General features: G+C 33.9%; 1 protein-coding gene, 1 long non-coding RNA gene and 1 pseudogene across 2 annotated transcripts; all 3 read left to right on the plus strand.

Annotated features, from left to right (window-relative positions):
* Positions 1–1,519: 1,519 nt before the first annotated feature.
* LOC122596023 (nudix hydrolase 15, mitochondrial-like) lies at positions 1,520–3,996 on the plus strand. Its single transcript, XM_043768520.1, has 4 exons — positions 1,520–1,793; positions 1,893–2,035; positions 2,838–2,957; positions 3,609–3,996. The coding sequence occupies exons 1-4, from the start codon at positions 1,583–1,585 to the stop codon at positions 3,816–3,818; spliced, it is 684 nt and encodes a 227-aa protein (XP_043624455.1). The 5' UTR covers positions 1,520–1,582; the 3' UTR covers positions 3,819–3,996.
* A 323-nt stretch (positions 3,997–4,319) lies between these two features.
* LOC122597130 lies at positions 4,320–7,998 on the plus strand (annotated as a pseudogene).
* A 1,497-nt stretch (positions 7,999–9,495) lies between these two features.
* On the plus strand, positions 9,496–14,211 carry LOC122596570. Its single transcript, XR_006323335.1, has 8 exons — positions 9,496–9,779; positions 10,517–10,622; positions 10,761–10,837; positions 11,244–11,297; positions 11,437–11,499; positions 11,960–12,084; positions 12,559–12,763; positions 13,941–14,211. It is a non-coding gene; the product is annotated as an uncharacterized LOC122596570 (long non-coding RNA).
* The last annotated feature ends 6,824 nt before the right edge of the window (positions 14,212–21,035 follow it).

Consider the following 21,035-nt stretch of genomic DNA (forward strand, 5'->3'; position numbering starts at 1 on the left):
ATACTCTGAAAGTATCTTGGTTACTAGTTTCAAGTTTCAATCCTACCAGCGCCGTGGAGGGAGGTGTGCAAAAAGTTCTGTGGTGAAGACGGTTGGCCAACCAAATGCTTGGGTCACTGTGAGCTTGGTTTATGTCTTACAATGACCAGGGTTTGCTATCTGTTCAGGCTGTCGAAAAATAAATCTTTTGGAAAAAATACACAATACAAAATTGTTGTGCGGCTACATATCTTGTCTTTAATTAAAACTGAAACTTTATTGAATACTTTCACAAGGATGGAATGAAAAGAACCTAACAACACAAACTCAATGATCTACTATACAAGCACATGATATACTTTACGAAACAAATTTGGTGCCTTTTTTTTTCCCCTCACAATGTCCAAATTTTTGCAATACATTAAACTAGTTGATGGTAAGAGTACGGAATTGATAATTCAATCAATATGGGTGACAGATACGCCAATGTGAAGAGTTAACAGAAAGGAGTCTAGTTACACTCGGACAGATTGTCAAGTTATCGATACTATACGATTGACGTGTTCAACTGATATATTTGTAGACTTATTTATCGCTATTCATCACAAATTTTTAAAATTTTGCATGACAATGAGAGATTCATGGAGTACCATATGTATATGTTTAGCGAAATTAAAAGTGGCTATGGTAGATAAACAAGTTGTTTTGGTCACTACTTTTTATGTATAGAACCTAAACTGAGAAACCGGTTAAACAATAAAGTTGTTATTCTGTTCGTATTGATAAATGATATTAAATTAGAAAAAGTAAATCTCATCTATAAAGGATACTTAACAGCTGAGCTTCTACGTATAAACCCTATCCCGATTTACATATAAAGTTCTGCTAATTTGTATCTCATCGCATATGCTAATACGTATTTACTAACTCAATATACTTCCTAAATGATGAAAGTATTAACTTAATACATATCAATTGGAAATGTATTTATTTTTGTTAGTATGAATCATGTATACGCATAATTATTACAGTATTTTTTACAAGAAAAAGTCTCAAGTTTGAAACCAAAACGTGATCAGAAAAATGATTGAAAATGGTAAACCATTCACTCGTTTTTCCACATTATGATATGATATAGTAATTTCTAGTTACAAGCCAATGATAACTAGTCCAACTGGTTAGAGGCATGTCAGGTTTTACCTAAGGTCTTGAGTTCGATCCTTGGGGATGATAAGTCTTGGAGTTTTTTCATCCGAATACTTGTAATGGTTCATGGTCAACATCTCGTTGTCTAGGGTACGTACAAAGCTTCACCATTATACGGTGAGGTTTTCCTTATGTCGCATACCGACTTAATGTTAAAAAAAATTTCTAGTTACAAAATGTATGAAGTTAAACTTGAAGTGAACGTTGACTTTCATTTGACTTCTGATGGAATACCTAAAACAATTGTAGTTGGAATACTTCTATCACAAGATTTTAAAGATCACGTTTCTATTATGCCATTTTTTTGACATTATTGTTATTATTGACAGATACTTGCAACCAATCAATTACAAATAAACATAAAATCATCTTTAGTATTTTCCTTTGAATCTTGATCATGGATATCTCAACAACAACAAGACCAAATAAACTTCTACTAGACTTGTCTCAAAGATTTAATCAAGTTTCAAATGCTGACTCATCATCAAACCAATCTGAGTTGTTCAAAAAAACCGACAGAGCTGCAGTTCTGATTTGTTTATTTCAGGAACAAGATGATGTTTATGTCATTCTAACTAAACGATCGTCGAAACTGTCGTCTTATTCTGGTAAAGAAAGTCAATGCACTTTTAACAGTTTTGATTTAAAAAGACAAAAAAAAATGCGGGTCTGAAATGAATGTGTTTTGTTTTGTTTTTGTGTTGTAGGAGAAGTGTCATTGCCAGGAGGTAGAATGGATGAGGACGATAAAGACGATATTCAAACCGCGTTGCGGGAAGCAAAAGAGGAAATTGGGTTGGATCCTGAACTTGTGGATGTTGTTACAGTTCTTGAACCATTTGTAACCAAGGTGAAATTAATTGTGTTATAATATGGACTCTAGGCTAATGGCAGTGAATTTAGCATTTGCCTTGAATCTAATAGATGTGTGAAACCAATGATGATTATTATAATGCCACTAATCCATCATAAATTGAGTGGTACCCAATACCAATGAAGTCTAGGCCCACAAGTGAAGTTGAGAGATGTGAGTTTGATCCTTAGGGGTGCCCAGATCATGTGGGAATTAGGTGAAACTATTTCACCGGCATCATAAGCCCATATGGGGTGGGTCAATGGGTATCCAATGTGATACAGGGGTTAGGGTTCCTCCTCATTTCCCCTATTTTTGATGATAATTGTAATTCAGTTTTATTAGGAAGCCTATCAATATACATACAAATTAGGTATTGATGTAAAGAGATCTTATTATGTGTTATTGTACTATCCATGGACTCAAACAAGATGCGGTACAGTTAAACGCTCTCTGCATATACAAGAGCCTTAACTTGTACTATTGTAGGTTGATCTTAGTATACAATAAAAGATAGATGGTTACCCACCAATTAAACTTTTTGAAGTTGTATGTATTACAAAGAATTAGATCTAAGTTGTATAAGAAAATGATATGTTGATATGGCACTCCATCAAACTCATTAGAGTTGTATGCACTATCAATGTGGGTAAAATATGTTCAAAAGAGTTATTACTAATGTTCATTAGTAATATAACTTTCTGTAATGATGTAGGTGTTTTTAAGCATTAAATATATAGTACTTCAGGGAATTACGACCTGTTTGAGCCATTGTTTAACTATGTGATCGTCATGACAGAGGAACGTTACTGTCGTTCCAGTGATTGGCATACTATGGAATAAGGAAGCATTCAGCCCATCTCCAAATGCTGAAGAAGTAGACTCGATATTCTATGCTCCTTTCGAAATGTTTCTCAAGGTTTGTTTTCTCATCTTCCCCAAACTTCGTTTGCTGCTGTTTATGGAATCACATTTGATTAGAGGTGGCAATTTTGACCAGATTCGCATCATATTTTGTCACTAATAATTCCAAATGGGTCCAACAGGTTGAATTTTGGCCAAATCATACTTTCAAAACTTAGAGTTTCCTGAACAACTTGTTAACTTTAAAATCTATGATGCTTTAGATGTCGTGAGCATTTTTTTTTAAAGGCAAACTATTGTACCCCTACTTCTAAATTACAAGAATGACTGGGATGGAACCCATAACTCTTGAAAAACCTCTCCAATACTCTAACTCCACCCCTATAAATGTTGAAGTGAGACTCGAACCCTGGTTGAAGACCCCAAGGTCAAAGACCTTACCAATAGGCCACCAACCCCATTGGCAGATTTCATGAGCATATGACATGTCAACGATTTCATGAGCATATGACATGTCAACTATAGATGAAGTTCGCTTCAAGCATTTTAGCCGTACGAAAAGTAAAAGTGATTTTACTTCAAAACACATATTCAAAAGAGGGAAGGGAAAAGGAGGGGGGACGGGGTCTAGTCGATGCAACCCGTGTTTTGGACCAGCCGACGCCTTTACAATTTAAAGTACTAAAATGGGACATTGCTGATACAGGACAGAAACAGACGACAAGAGGAGAGGGAATTTCAAGGAGACAAGTACTTGCTTCACTATTTTGATCATGTAACAAATAACAAAGAATACATAATATGGGCTCTAACTGCGGGGATCTTGATAACAGCTGCATCCCTAGTTTATCAAAGGCCGCCAGACTTCCAGTTGAAAATGCCTAAATTCTGGAACCGAAACTACAGCAAATTCTGATGTTGATAGAATCAAACTGTCATAGTCACAGAATTCTATATCGATCAACGTGTATTCACATATGTAGATCCAATGTATAACGTATGATATAGGAAATGAGTGTATTTTGGGATGAGTTATATTATGAGAGGAAATGTATTCAAAGAATAATAATCTATTGTACTTATTTTGAATGAAACTTTTTGTTATACACATTTCGTATAAACAAGAGTTAATTTCAAAAATCGTCCTTGTGGTTTTACCAAAAAATCACGTTTTATCCTTTAAACTTCAAAATGACACTAGTAGTCCTTCATTCTTGAGATATATAGGGATACATACCACACATGTTCATTATTTACTCTCCGGAACAGTCTCTCTACCTTAGTACTCTCATCTCAATCCCCATACCCCACTTATACTGGGTTTGGATACAGTAGCTAGTAGTAGTGGTTGTACACACATTTTGTTTAAACGTTGCGGCTATCTTTGATGTAAGTATACATATTTGGATTTACAAACATGGTTACAATGTTGTTGCCAAGTGGTGAAGAAGTAAAACTTGTTTCCATTGTTGTCAAACATGGAAGGATCAGAGGCTCACATGTTGACTATGCAATGCAGGCTGTGAGAGGGTTGCCAAGCCAGGAAGAAGGTTCAGATGTAATAAATTGTATTAACGGAGAATATTAAGTACATCAAAATTTTAAAACCGTATTATATATACATCACTGGTATGCTTTCTTATGATACAACTATAAGATATCTAAGTTTAAATCAAGAAAATTATACGTTAACTATAACTCACTTCCGAGGAGTGTGTAAACCGATAATGTCATTTTATTCAAAACCATTTACGGTAAAACATGTAACTCTAACTGCATAAAATCTGATTTAACATAATATACACAAGGCAAATTGATCTTTTTCTAAGTAATAATATACCTTATATACACCATGTGATACGCGCATATACACTACTAATTTTTAATTCTACGTTACCAAATATGCCTCAAGTGTTATATAATACAATAATTATGTTATATATGTACGTATATTTGGTAATGACGGTCAAAAAGTAGTTTTCTATTTAATATACGCAACGCAAAATGATCTTATCCAAAGTAATAATACACCACGTTCGACGACAAAATTATCTATAACTAATTCACTTTTGACTATCTAATACATGTTCAAATGCCTACCAATAATATCTGATTTTTTTTATATTATTACTGTATTATTATAACCATTTTAAACGTGACTTTAAAAGACTCCGGGTCTATATGGTTACTTCTTTTTGATTCTTTGTTGGCTTGTTAAATCTAATTTAATACTATATACTTGTCACTATTAAATATTAATACACCATAATGTTGACACATAAACTTGAAACGAAAAAAGAAACACAAACACAAAATTGTATTGTCTCAAAGGTATCATGGCTTCCGGTTTCCAAACAAGATCACATAAGCTACTAAACTTTTGGGGAATTTCAAGTTACAAGGGAAGAAATCAATAACCGGATATCTCTTTGTATCGTGATATCACTTTCCGAAAACAACAATTCGACCCTATCTGCCTGGGTTACACGAATTTTGTTTTGGGATAATACAAAAAGTAATGTTCAAGATTTTGGCAGAAATCTAGAACCCGTTCGCTAAAAAGTATTTCGTGTTTTGTACCTATTTCCTCACGTATAATTCTCAAGACAGAGACACCCAAAAGTTGCAATAACTATGAACTCAAAATGTGTTCTCTGTGTACTCATGCATCTCTACATGGATATATATTTATAAGAAGTTGGAAAATCCACATGTTTAAATTAGATCACATAATATAATGAAACAAGACTTTTGTATGTGAAAATAAAGAACTGAAAATGAAAGCATGAATATGGCATGTGAATTGATGAAGTGAAAAACTAACCCACAATAGCTAGCCTATATTGTTATTCATTTTCAAAGTTACTGCACATTTCACTTTTCCATGTTTCATGCAATTCAATTTTCTAAAGTTGTCATTCTTGTAAATCTCATGAAAAAAACGTTACTATTATGTGAGCAAAGATTGTCAATCAGTTATTATAAAATTAACAGCAACCATCAGTTATTGCAATGCTTTCAAGGTCCGGGATGTTATTCACTCAATGGGCGTACACTCCGTACCTCCAAACCCAAAGTATCATAATCATATCCCTCAATTACACTAAATTAATAACATAAACTTCTCTCAAAGGTTTCGTCGGTTGAATAAATCAAACCAATCTGAAATTTTGGCACGATTTAACAAACCTGCAGTTTTGATGTCTATTCGAGGAAGAAGATGATATTTACGTTATTCTAATCAAACGGTTATCAAAATTGTCATCTTTCTCTGGTAAAAAATGTTGTGTACTTTAGTAAGGGCCCTTTTGTTTTGATAACAGTATTGAGTGATAAAGTGACTGAATGAATAAATATATTTCGTAAATTAAGTCAATACAATTATTTTTGTTTATGAAATCAAAATATGGATTAAATATTTTTTACTAACTTCGTTAAGTTCTAGACAATTAGAACCTAAGCTTTTTAGTAAAATGTTTGAATGAAAATGTTACATTTTCGGTTGTAGGAGAAGTGACTTTGCCGGGAGGTAGAAGGCATGAAGAGGGTATGGACGATATTCAAATCGCGTTAAAGGAAGCTGAAGAGGAAATTGGTTTAGATCCTGCACTTGTGGATGTCATAACCGTTCTTCAACCCTCTATATCTGAGGTAAATAACAAAATTGTAACTACTTCATTAGTTTATAACCCATTTCCAGGGTCAGCCCAATAAGGCTAATGGGCGAGCCGGTTGCCTAGGGCCCCCACTTTCATAAGGCCTCTAATTTTGAGCTTGTGAATAATTATTAAATTTTACTTTTGGGCTTGTTATTACTTGGATCACTTACATGCTTTAAAATTTTTAAGTATTTGGGCTTGGGCTTATACAAATCATCAGTTATGACTTATGAACACAAACCTTTCTATTGACTTTTCAAATTCCAAACTACTCGCTGATAATCATCTATGAAACGACTACCGAGCTTCTCAATTGGATATTTTTACTTTTTTTTTTCCAGCCATGGATGTAGATTTGCAAACTAAAAGTATAAACATTTAGAATAAACAGTTATTTAAATCATTTAGTCTTAAAAGCTTGTTTGATCGACCATGTTGAACCAAATCCCAAATTACGTTCCTAGTCATTCGAAATGGCCCCAAAAATTGGTCCCGCCTGGAGCCCCAAACACGGCCCATTTTCTATACAATGTTAATAACTGTATCTTATTTCAATGTAATGGCAGGATAACGTTGCTATAGTTCCAGTGATAGGTATACTATGGGATAAAAATGCATTTAATTCAGTTCTAGATGCTAAAAAAGTAGAAACTATATTCTATGCTTCAATTAAAATGTTTCTCAAGGTTTGTTCTTTTTCCCAAGCTTTCTTAGTTAATCTCTAATGGCATCTAGCATAACCATATTTAAGGTAACCTAAGCGCATTTCTAATGGGGTTTGATTATAGTTTGATGAAAACCTTTTTTAGAAAGAATTTTTTTTTGTATAGCTTATTAGTCATTTACCAATGGAGATGATAGTTTTTTTCTTTAAAAGTTTGATGTTTCTCAAGCTATTTGATCAAAATTTTTTTTCTATATACTCACACTAACTTTTAGATTTCTTTTAATAAAATACTTGTTATAACCTTAACTAGCACACTTAATTTAACATCATATATTAATAGTGGAACACTGGAACATTGAAAAAAAGTCTTTAATAACTTGATACCATTGGAGATGCTCTAATAGTAAGGTAGCGTGGCCGACTCCTTAAGGTAGTGTCAAAAGGACATAGGTTCGAATCTTAGTAAGTAAACGTCTTACAGTTTGATATACCTAAAGAGAAAAAATCAAGGAGACGGCCATATAAATATGGGTTAAACTGGTCCTAGATCTATATCTATAATTATGAACATTATATATCATACTATATTATTTTTTTATTAGGCTATTTATTAAGAAGATATATCATTTGCCAAAATGTATATATCATGCTATATTATTATTTTTTAAATATCTATTTTAGACATATTTATCATGGTTGGAAGTGCTCTACTCTCAATATATATTGAAAATGTGATTTTGTTAATACAGGACAAGGACGAAGTACACTAGGAGAAAACGTCTAAAGGAGATAAAGACTTTGCAAATGAAAAGGTTCATGTGAATGTTATATCGTCTATGACCGCTGCAGTGTTATAAAAGTTGCATCAATGGTTTACCCTCAATCGCCAGATTTTCAAACTCAACTATGTATGGTGAACCATAGTAGACTTTAACGCTCCATGAGTCATAGGACGTGTTAATGAAATTAGTTACATCAAAGCTTACATTAACGTAAGCAATGTTTTTAAAACGTGTTAGGGCCAGTTAGTTTTTAGCCCGGTTTTATGAAGTCACATGTATATGTGTTGAACCAACATGTCAAATGGTTTTTTTTCTTGCTCAACCGGTTTTCTGAAGTTTATTCTGGTTTTTATATAATTTTTAGATGACGTCTATATTTTAATGTTATATATTTTTTTTAACATAAAAGCTTATATTTGCTTTTGTTATAAAATGAATTATAATTGTATTTTGATTATTTTTGTCGAATTGTAATGTGCTCACCCTAAACCCTAAACCCTGAAATTTTGACCGACTAATGCGGTTCAGTTCGAGGAGAATTTTATGCAGAAGTTGGCACATCAGAAGTTTCAGCGGAAGCGTCAAAGTTTGGCCAGGAAGGGTCGTTAAGTGGGTTAAAGTCGCGTTTTATCACTTTTGGACTGGTTTGTCATATTTTTAAAGTTTTAGGACTTTGCAATTTATTTACATTCTATAGGTTAGGGTTTACCTATTTAAAGATTACATGGATGTTTTTTGTGAGGCAGTTTTTTGATCATTAATAAAGATATTCGAGGTTTTTCTCAACCCTATTATATTCTCTCTGTTTGTCCTCCACGTACGCTGCATCACCGACATACGCCAGAAATTCTCAGGCCAAATACGTGAGAGGTAAATCAAACTGAACCAAGTGCAAGACGTTGGAATACGTGGTTTTGACCACAAAAATCAAACATTGACCTCATTGTATGAAAAAGGATGAAATTGTTCTCGTTACCCATTGATGACTACTACACAGAAGTTTCCTATATAGTATTACTAAACTATTAAATAAAAATATTATACTTTCAAGTCTTTCATGAAAAAATAGTCGATAAATACTTGATTTATATAACGATATTAAACTTTCAAGTCTTTCGGGCCATATGATGCCGATAAGAATTTAAGCTTTCTAGTTGTCTCCTTTTGGCGATTTGCCATTTTTTCCTGTCATAAAATTTCAAAACTACTAGTAATTTGTACTTAACCATAAACAACATATACATCTAATTCTGAAAGAAAAAAATAAAATGAAACACAACATACATCCAAAACAATTTTTTATTTCATAATTACACATAAAATATTTAATTTTTCAAAAGCTTCAAAACTTAAATAAGCAAAAATAAATTGAAGAGTTTTTAATTAACTATTATCAATTATTTAGATATATTAAATGAACTAAAGGATATACGGGTACATTCACATAAAACTAACCGATATATGGTTATTTTTGCCTATGTAGCATGTTTAAGGATGAAAAAAACACCCTCAAATCTGATGTGGCATCTCCAAAAACTTTTGGAGCAGCGGTTAACATGAACTCACGGATTAGTCTCATTTTCAAAGTGTAACCGTTCGTCAGATTGTTGTGGCAGTTACTGTATCTGTCTATATAAAGTAACTCTGAGTCAGTTACATGATTCTCCTTTTTTTTCTTGAATCAAACTCGAAACCATAATGGGTGTTACTACAAAACATCATCTTCATCATCCCCAATTTTCCGATGGAAGGTTTTTAATCAATTTCCGGTATCCTTCCATTTTTGAGTTTTCAATTTTAGGGTTGTTATTTATTTATTTATTTTTATCAATTTTTGCTGCTTTACAACAAAATAGTTCAGATTGTTCTCTCTCTAACTGAAATCAAATTTTTATCATTTTATTTTGTTATTAAATTTTAATTTGTTTATCTCAATTATATGATATATCTTATTATAATATACAAGTATACAACTGATCATGATTTTTTATTTTATTGATAAAGTTTTGATTACATAGAATTATGGATGTTAATAATAATTTTTATATATGGTTTTTCAGTTTTATTGTGGTTAATTATTAATTTTATATAATGTCATTCATATTATACTTACTGTTGTTTCTGTTAATCAAAGAACTTAGGTAAAGTTTTGATTACATAGAACTTCTTTTAATTAAAGAACTTGGGTAAAGTTTTGATTCATATTATACTTACTATTGCTTCTGTTAATCAAAGAACTTCTGGGGTAAAAGGACTTTGCTTGAGAAAAGAATTCATCTTTTTTTTGGGGTTCGTTTCATGTTATTTCACTCTATCTACTAATTCTGGTTTCTACATCTACAATAGATTGATGTATTTTAATTCCGTGTTCCGGTAAAAACTCTGTGGCCTCCGTAATGGATTAACTGTAAAATCAAGTGCAACCATAGATTTGTACTTGAGTCGTCATCTCTTGATAGTGTTTTCACTTTGGATTTTAACACTTTTATCGTATTATTGGTTTTAGTTGTAGATAGCAATGTCGAAACTTAATCAAGTTTGGGAGCAGGAGTTATTACGGATACATATGAATACTGGGTTGTGAAGTTGTGCTTCAGGCCCTGGATTCAGAGGTCCGTTCTTACCCACAACGTGCTTATGATTTTTCTTTTTTTTAACTTCCACTAAAAAGTTAGAAAAGTCTGATTACAGAGCTAATGGGCTTAATTTGTTTGTTTACAATTTAACCTGATTTTGATGTGTTTATAAAGGCTCATTCAAACCTGTTGATGGCAAAAGAGGTCCCACTGTGGTTGTTGTTAAGAAACTCAACATAGATGGTTTTCAGGTATGACTAATTAAAATTGCAATTATTGTTGGTTTCATTTTATTGAATGAATACGGTAGGCTTTCTGAATCGTTTGACAATCATATCATAGTTATGTAGGCTGCGGAGGATACCTGATACTATATGTTTACACTAGAGGTGAAAAATGTGTGAGTTGGGTTGGGTAAGAGGTTAAAAACTGGTTTGGGTCAACATGGATTAGGTACCCTGATGCAATATAGCAAGAATGTATATTGATGATGCTTTTTATATCTTATTTTATAAAGAAGAAACACGGGCAGCTGTCCAATAAGTTGCTTTTATATCTTATTTTATAAAATGTCTAATATATATTTGTATACGGGTACTCTCCAATATTTGCTAACTAAGATTCAATGGTTTTGTTCTTTTCCTTATAATGCCATAGATTATTGCAGAAAGCCTAAACATATCCAGAAAGAAAGTTATGAATGCGAGTCAGGTACTAAAGTGATTTGCACACTTGAATTTCTGCATTTATGTTTGTTCGTGTTCAAAGCTTTATAAATATGTAAAAACTATTAACTGCGTGAACAACCACATTCGCTGGACTTTTAACTGCTTCCACGTAACTGCTACAGGTCATTGCAGATATTTGAACGGAGAACAACCCATGGCATGGAGTAGATAAAAAGGCTCTCAAAGTATTTTTGCATTTTTTAGAACTCATCTGAGTAGTTTTCTTTAATCCATTCTGTTTTTACGGTTTTTCACAAGATGGCAAAGATGGGTGGGTCGAAGAATAGGTCAATAAAAGGCCAATAGGGTCAATTTTGGTACATGTTAAAACACACCGGTTATACCCTATGTCTAACTTGTCAAATGGGTTGAAAGTAATCTAAAGTGTTTTTAAGTGCATAAAATCTTCCTAGACCGTTATATTTTAAAAATTGGATTATTTTTGTAATGTTAGATTTTTTAACCGTGCTTTGATCATTCATGAAATTCTTAAGGAAAGGTTTATACAAAGAAGTGTTAGTAGGTCAGCTCATCCATTGCCATCCCTTCGGATTCACTATCCACCTATTTTGCCACCTTTGGCCTTTAAGCAATCAAAATAGAACTTTCGGGTGTTTCAATAACTGATTGCTTCTAAATTTGTAGGAGGAAGTAAACAAGCTCAGCTATCAAATTCTTGGGGAACGGGAGAGATATATCATCCATCCATCCATCCGTCTTTATTATGGTCTTGACAATGAATGCCTTATTTGGGAAGATATCGGCAAAAGGTATAAGACTTGATGCCACCATTTTGTATGCACAAGTTTAGAAGGTTAATAAGTTGTTCTAACAGAAAATTCTTCTAAATTTTAAGCCTTGAGGTATCAAACATACTTTAAAGATGAGCTTCACTTACAACTCTATCCTTAGACATCGCAATGTTGGTCCATTTACTCCGTGACCAAGTCAATTGAGGTTATTTATTAGGTCATATGGGTAGGACTTCAAGATATGTTTAAGAAGTGTTTTTTCCTGCATACACGGTTAGAAAATACTATGAATAGAAAAAACAGCTTTTGATTATAATTAAAATCGATTTCATATGTATATTTTGTTTAATTTGAATACATTGGTCAATATAAAATAACTTTTACAGTCTAATATTTTAATAAAATATAATATTTGGATTTTATATAGTCCACTCATGTCGGGAACCGTAGATAAGATAAAAGAGGATATTCGTAATATTTCTTCATGTTTAGGAAACATCGAATTTTCTTTTCGGGATCTCGTGAAGAACTTTGACAGGCCAGGTGTTCCAAAGATGTGGTTGCAAAGCTCATTAGAGTGAAAGATAGCTCAAAAATGACTGTTTTGGAGGTCTTCATTCATTATATCATGCAACTGTTTGGTAAAGGCAATGCTAAAGTTAGTCTTTCATCGGTTGGCTATCATAATGAACTTCAGGTATGCATTCACATGGTATTTTATTTTAATTCATATAGCAAAATGTGTATAAATTGGAAATAATCCAGAATGTTTTGCAATTTTTTATGCCTGTTTTTTTGTTTGTATTCATTATGTATTGAGATTGATGAGAATTATGGTTTTCTATATAATTGTTGCCATCTTTTCTGAGATTTATGTATACTGCAGAGTGTTGTGGAATATGTTTTTGATTCCATAGCATGCTCTTTGACTTATGACTTAAAATTGGAGGAGTTAATAAAATTTGACTATTTATATGCATGTTCTTTGACTTTTGACTTAAAAAGACAATTGATTGCTTTCCAAATACCGTCTTATAGTGACTTGCTTTCAGGGAACTACACGTTAAATGACAACAAAGGTATCTTTATGCCCATCTCTTTTGCCATAACAGATAAGTGATGATTTATACTAAATTACTAGAGGTGGCATAGTGGGTGGGTCGTGTTGGTTGTTTGCATGTCAGTTTGACCCAAAACATTTCGTGTGGAAGATTTTCTAATTGTTTAAGAATAAGTTTGTTTTTTTTTGTGAACCTTGTGAATTGTATATCATCCAAAAAACAATGTACAAATATACAAATAAGAATCTTGGACATGCCCAAATACCACAATCTATCTCTAACAGACATCTAAAAACATACATCAAAAAACATACAAATGTAGCTAAATGAATACCAACATGCAGTATATAACACTGCCAAACATTCCATGCAGAGCAACTATACCCCTAATAATAAGTTAGTTAAATATGATTTAAATGTATTATATTATTGCAAAATGGTTTCATGCATATAAAGTAATTAAATTTTAAGTGCAGAATTGAAGACTAAGCTTGATACGGTTAGCCCAATGATTGGGTGAATATTCGTTGTACCAGTAATGGCATCAATGATGAAAATTCATCCAAGATAGATAGTTTATCATGAAGTTGTCTATAGGTATTTCCTTAGAGAAACAATGTCGTTGCTTCAGGTCCAGTCTTTACCATCGTTTTGTAACACTGTTTTGGGGACAACAGCTAGATTTCATATAGAGAACTTCATGTTTGCTATCCAACAAGAATCTATTGGTGTCTATGAGATCATTAAGTATGTTCAAGCGTATTTGTGCACCTTTTTTATATAAATCATTTATTTGTTCGTCCTGTTTTGTAGAAGGAAAGCACCCTGAAGAAATGAAGGTACGTGATACTTGATCACACACTGTTGACTCCCATGTGAGAGGCTTAAGACCGCTATAATGATTATAAGTTTTCAATGTTCTTTCCTTCTAAAAAAATATCTATGAAGACTTGATACTTGGCAGTATGGACCTTGCGAGTAGAAACACCGTATTATCCTACAGTTTCTGCATTTGTAAGATAATGTTAATGTTAATATGTTGCCTAATTTTATCAGGTTCCCCAAAAGTATAGTTTATCTCAAATCTTTGTACGTGCATTGGGTTTTTTCGATGGGCCACTTAGTAAGCTTAGCTTATCGATGACCTTGATAGATATATGGGACTATTTAAGACTTCAGCAACTTATGTTTCTTCTAGAAATTATAGAACTTTTTTTTCATCCACCTTTAAACCCCTTAAAGAGCATGATATCCTTTGTAAATGTATCTTTAATGTGACTTGATTATCTAGAACAGAAATGCGTTATTCCATTAAGTGTAGCAATGTGATTTTTGATTTATTGATCCTTAGAATAAGAATATTAAGGGAGGTAAGGCTCACTATTGGCGTAATTTTGTTACCAATGTTGGTCCATCGGAGCCTGACATCCGTGTTGAGCTAAGGTTGGGCAGCTAGCTTAGTTTTTTGGACCATGAAATATGTTGATTATAGCCATAGTAACATCAAGACTTTGTACTTATAATATGTTCCATGTAATAGAAACTTTAGTACTGTACCACATTTAAGCGCCACTGGATATACAAAAATATATTATTTTATTGTAGAATGTGTGATTCAATGGTACTATCTTGTTTAAAACATAACGAAACGGTCACTGCAAAAGTTGGTTATTGTTTGGGTTTTTTTTTCTCATTTTTGGTTATGAAGAAATAGTAATGATAAGTGTAACTTATCTTCAAAATGTTTTGCAGGCGAGTTCTGGTTACCTGTCATCTCGAATTCTTTGCCACAAATAGTCTCTTCAAATTAAATTGCCCAGTATCATCCTCAGCCTTACCAAAATTACGGTAATATAAAACAACCTAATTTGGCTAACACTTATGGTAACTTCCATCCACAGTATAGTTCACCTCATCTGGTCCCATACACGCCTCCATTATATGATAGTTGTAAAATACAAGTGGGTCATTAATAAATAAATAATAAGTCCAGGGGGGTCAAGTGTAAAATAGTTGTTAGTTTGTTATTTCTGTTCGTTGTCGTTAAGTGAGTCAACAGCCAGTCAAAGGTAGTTATCGTTTCTGTTGTATAAATACTCTTCGTATTGCAATATAATCCACAATTTTGTGTGTGAAATATCCTCTCTTTATAAATTCTCTCTATCATTTGGTATCACAGCACCATCGTTCCCGGCGAGCTTCCGATCATCAATTTCGGCGACTTTTTTTCCGATGAGTGTTCAGATTTAGGGTTCCGGTGATCGATTGATTCCCTTCCTACTGAAATCAGTGGCTCCAGACACCAGAAATCAGGATTATGAAAGGATGCAGAAAGAATTTGCTCAATCTCAGAAGGATTTAGCTTCTCAAATCGAATCTTCTCTGAATCTAAGAGCTCTGGTTGAAAATTTAACAAAAGAAATTGAAATTTTAAAAAATACTCAACAAATAACCGTTGAAGAAGATCGGAGCACTAATAAGCTTACTAAGCTTGAATTTCTGAGATTCAATGGTGATAATGTTGAATCATGGCTGTATAAATGTGAACATTTCTTCAAAATTGATGGAACGCTTGAAAGGAGTAAGGTGCGTTATGCAGCTATTCACATGGATGATAGAGCTTTGCAGTGGCATTTGGGCTACATGAATTCAAGTGACACAGCTATGGAAGATATAAAATGGACGGATTATGCAAGAGCCATAACTACTAGATTTTCAAGTACTTTGATGGAAGATGCAATGGGAGCTCTTAAGGCACTCATTCAGGGAGGTGATTTGGACGCTTACTGTGATGAATTTGATGCTCTGCTCACTAAAGTTAGCCTTCCGGAAGAGTATACTATTAGCATGTTTATTGAAGGCTTGAAACCTGAAATTAAATGTCCTCTACGCATGTTTAAGCCAAAAACTTTAAGAGATACATATATTTTAGCTAAATTGCAGAATAATAGCAACAGGACACTGAATAAGACAAATACATATGCTAGTAGTTATGGATATAAGGGTGGAGGCAGTAGAAATGTTTCACAGTTGACTAATGCTGCAAAACCTCCATTATTAGTGGCACCTATAAATTCTGCACCATCCAATGCCTTAGTTCCTACTACTAGAGTGTCTAATAAGTTCATGGATGAGAAAAGGAGCAGAGGATTTACTTCTGGCCATAGTAGGATCTGCAAGGGAAAAAAACAATTATTCATTGTGGAAGTTGAGGAATATGGTGAAGAGGAAATTTGTGAGTTAGATAATGTTGAATTGCAGAAAAATAGGCAGGAATTAAATGAGAATGGGGTCAAGAGATAGAGGTTATACCTAGAAATCCAGAAAAACAACCTATGGTGGTGCAGGGAGATCCACAAATATCTCTCAATGCTTTAATGGGAATTCCTTCCTACTCCACAATGCAAGTGGTGGGAGCTGTAGGCACTAGGAAGTTGCATATTCTGGTGGATAGTGGCTCCACACATAACTTCATGAATGCAGCTCTAGCTTTGAAATTAAGATGTCCTACCTATCAAATTCCCAGTGTGAGAGAGAAAATTGCAGATGGCAACAATATGCCTTGCATGAGTCTTTGCAGTGATTTTTCATGGATGATGCAGGGTGATTGGTATAAGGCAGATATGTTATTAATTGAGCTCAACAATTATGACATTGTTTTAGGGGTACAGTGGTTAGAGACTCTTAATGACATCATTTGGAACTTTAAGCATTTAACTATGAAGTTTAGCATAGGTGGACACCAGTTTGAGTTGAAAGGAGTTAGCCATCAAGGAGTGAGTTTATGTTCTTTGGAGAAGGTAAACAATTATTTGGATAGACCAAATGTGGTGCAGATGGAGTTGTTTACTCTACATAAATCTGAAGGTGACCATAAGATGTATCGGCCTATCTTGTTTGGTTGTGAATCAAAAGGGGAGTTGGAGGCTATATTAGACTCATATAATGATGTGTTTGAAGTGCCAAAAGGATTACCTCCACAGAGATCTTGTGATCATAGAATTAGACTAAAAAATGAGAATATTACCATCAATAGTAAACCCTATAGGTACCCAAGAGCTCAGAAAAATATCATTGAGTCAATGACTAAGGAATTGATGGACTCTGGAGTAATTAGAAACAGCAACAGTCCTTTTGCTGCACCTGTGGTATTGGTTAAGAAAAAAGATGGCTCTTGGAGAATGTGTGTTGATTATAGAAGGTTGAATGAGGCCACAATTAAGGATGTTTACCCCATCCCACTTATTGAGGAGTTATTAGATGAATTGCAAGGGGCAGTCATTTTTTCTAAGTTGGATCTAAGATCTGGTTACCATCAGGTAAGAATGTATGAGCCTGATATATATAAAACAACATTTAGAACTCATGAAGGGCATTTTGAGTACCTGGTGTTACCTTTTGGCCTAACCAATGCTCCAGCCACCTTCCAATCACTCATAAACTTCTGACTTGATATGCATGTACTTAAATGATAAGATTGCTAGCTCCAAGAAATGTATTACACTGTTTTTTGTTGAAGATGATAGTAATAAATGTAAAACAGGTGTTTCAAACAGCTAGTCACAAATCATTTGACTTCTCTATATATAGTAATATTATGGTGTATGAACAATACATGATGAATATTATGGTGTATGAACAATACATGACGAATGTATTGTACTTTTTTTTTGGTAGTTTGTATAACACATTAGAGCCTATCAATTAGATTAGTGCAGGTTTAGTAGTTGTGTGTCCAGCGTCCATCATTCACTTCTTTTCCTATACAGTTTAGGGGTGCCACTAAAATTTAGTAGAATAAATTTAGGTACCTTTGGTATTGTACCTGAACGCTTCTGTTTGGCATATTGTTGCTTTAGATATTGTCATGAGTTCCCAAATGAACTCATTAGTTTATCGTATGCTAATTCAGTTTTTATTTTTAATATATCCAGGATAACCAGCGAACTTTCATATCATTAATGGTGGCATATGTATTTAATGTAATGATGCATTTGGCAATCGATCTTCGTATGATGGCTTTCAAGTTTCCTATAAAATCTAGGGGATGTTAATTCTGCAAAGTTCTTCCCAGATGGAAATAGATTTGGAACAGGATCAGATGATGGAACTTGCAAACTATATGATATTAGAACTGGACAACAGTTAAAAGTTTACCTCCAACAGGAGCAGTAGGGTGGTGTTGATGTCCTACCAGTTCAAGGCTGTGCAAATGATAGACAGGTCATGGGCGGCAAAGAGTTTGGAATAAAAGAAAGCCAGATGAGAAAGAAGAACCGTAGCAAGTGTGGAGGTACAAAGCACAATGCAAGGACGTGTAGTAAAGAACGAGTAACAAAGAAACAAAACACTTCATTTGAGGTTGTTGTGAACAATACATGATGGATTTTTATTTTCATACTACTTTAATTGTTTAATAATTATCTGTTCTGGTAGTAGTCATTGAACATATGGCATTTAATATTTTGAATTTTTCAGACATTTATATGATCATTTGTCTAAACACATGATGTCTGTGATTTAATTACTATAGAATTACTTTGTCCAGGTTATAATCAAGGGAAAAGGGGGAAAAAAATGAATTAAACACATTGTGTTTTGGCATTCTAAAAGAATCAACATGTCGAAACACCCTGTGTTTAGAACACCCTGTGTTTAAAATTGTATGAGTTTTTTGAAACCTACAATATGTAAAACGTATAAAAATACCATGTGTTTAGAAATTGTATGGGTTATTCGAAACCCAAATACAATGTGTATAATGTACAAAAACATCTTGTGTTTAGAAATTGTATAACGGCTAACCCTACAACTTTAAACCCTAAACCCTAAGCTACATTCTAAAAACCCGGGAAAATCTAAACCCTAAATGCTAAACCCTAAAATGCTAAAACTTACAGGTGGGGGACAGATGTATACGGTACGCTTAAGGGTTTGGGGTTTGAAGTCGTAGGGTTAGCCGTTACTTCAAACCCTAAACGCTAAGCTACAATAAAAACCCTGGAAAATCTAAACCCTAAATGCTAAACCCTAAAATGCCAAAGGCTACAGGAGGGGGACGGATGTATATGGTACGCTTAAGGGTTTATGGTTTGAAGTAGTAGGGTTAGCCTAACGGCTAACACTACAACTTCAAACCCTAAACCCTAAGCTACAATATAAAAACCGTAGAAAATCTAAACCCAAAATGCTAAACCCTAAAATGCTAAAGGCTACAGGAGGGGACGGATGTATACGGTACGCTTAAGGGTTTATGGTTTGAAGTAGTAGGGGGCTAACCCTACAACTTCAAACCCTACAACTTCAAACCCTAAACCCTAAGCTACAATATAAAAACCCTGGAAAATCTAAACCCTAAATGCTAAACCCTAAAATGCTAAAGGCTACAGGAGGGGGACGGATGTATACGGTACGCCTAAGGGTTTTTGGTTTGAAGTAGTAGGGTTAGCCGAGTTAGCCGTTATCCGTTAAGCTACAATATAAAAACCCTGGATATCTAAACCCTAAATGCTAAACCCCTAAAATGCTAAAGGCTGCAGGAGGGGGACGGATGTATACGGTACGCTTAAGGGTTTATGGTTTGAAGCCATAGGGTTAGCCCAACCCTACAACTTCAAACCCTAAACCCTAAGCTACAATATAAAAAACCCTAGAAAATCTAAAACCTAAATGCTAAACCCTAAAATGCTAATGGCTATAGGAGGGGGACAGACGTATACGGTACGCTTTAGGGTTTAGGATTTAAAGTTGTAGGGTTACCCTTAGGCTAACATTACAACTTCAAACCCTAAACCCTAAAGCTTAATTGTTAATCCGAGGGCAAAACTACATTTTAAAAACCCTGGAAAATCTAAACCCTAAAAACCTAAAGCTTAAACACTGATGATGTCAGTATCCCTTCAACTCCTAGTACTCGGCAGGACCCAGCCCATACAGATCCAGGAGATGAGGAAGATGTAGAGTCCGATACAGGAGAGAACGCCCAGTTCATGAAGTTAAATTAATAGACTAGCATTGTTATGTATTCTTATGATTTAGATTATTAGTCATAGATTCAGTCTATAGATTCATGTATTGTTGATATGTTTTGGGTGATCTGGGCCTGTCCAGTCATTCAGTTGGTTCATTTCTTGCATCACGGGTCTCCTTTATTTACTATGGGGGGACCCGTGAGGGGTACTTTGTACTTACTTTCTTTACTTTAATGCACGTTTTCCTTTACCAAAAAAAAAAAACCTAAAGCTTAATTGTTAATCCGAGGGGAAAGCTGCATTCTAAAACCCTAAAATCTAAACCCTAAACCCTAAATGTTAAACCGTAAACCCTACATGCTAAAACCTAAACCCTAAAAACCTAAAGAGGATGAGGGTTTCCGCTCTAGGGTTTAGGGTCTCAAGGTCGAGGGTTAGCCACCCTGGAAAAAATCTAAACCCTAATGGCTAAAATATATGGGCTAAAGGCCCAATAGTCTTTACATATATGATGAAGATTACATATTTGATGGAGATTAAAATGCTAGAGTGGGCCAAAGGCCCAAAACGCAAGGTGTTTCTAATACGAAACACATTGTGCTTCGGTTCAAGTAGTTCCTGCAATGGCCATACACAAGATGTTTCAAGTCTAAAACACATTGTGTTTTGGTTTCGAGAATTCATAAATGGCCATATACAAGATGTTTCAAGTCCAAAACACATTGTGTTTTGGTTTCGAGAATTCATATATGGCCATACACAAGATGTTTCAAATCCAAAACACATTGTGTTTTGGTTTCAAGAAATCATAAAATGGCCATACCACATTGTGTTTTGGTTTCAGGAATTCATAAAATGGCCATATACAAGATGTTTCAAATCCAAAAGACATTGTGTTTTGGTTTCGAGAATTTATAAAATGGCCATACACAAGATG

The sequence above is a fragment of the Erigeron canadensis genome, chromosome 4 (assembly GCF_010389155.1).
Source record: "Erigeron canadensis isolate Cc75 chromosome 4, C_canadensis_v1, whole genome shotgun sequence".
NCBI lineage: Eukaryota > Viridiplantae > Streptophyta > Magnoliopsida > Asterales > Asteraceae > Erigeron > Erigeron canadensis.

Coding starts and splice junctions, on each gene's coding strand:
- LOC122596023 (XM_043768520.1), top strand. CDS start 1,583: ATGGATATCTCAACAACAACAAGACCAAATAAACTTCTACTAGACTTG. Junction 2,036..2,837: donor TTGAACCATTTGTAACCAAG/GTGAAATTAATT, acceptor TCGTCATGACAG/AGGAACGTTACTGTCGTTCC. Junction 2,958..3,608: donor CTTTCGAAATGTTTCTCAAG/GTTTGTTTTCTC, acceptor TTGCTGATACAG/GACAGAAACAGACGACAAGA.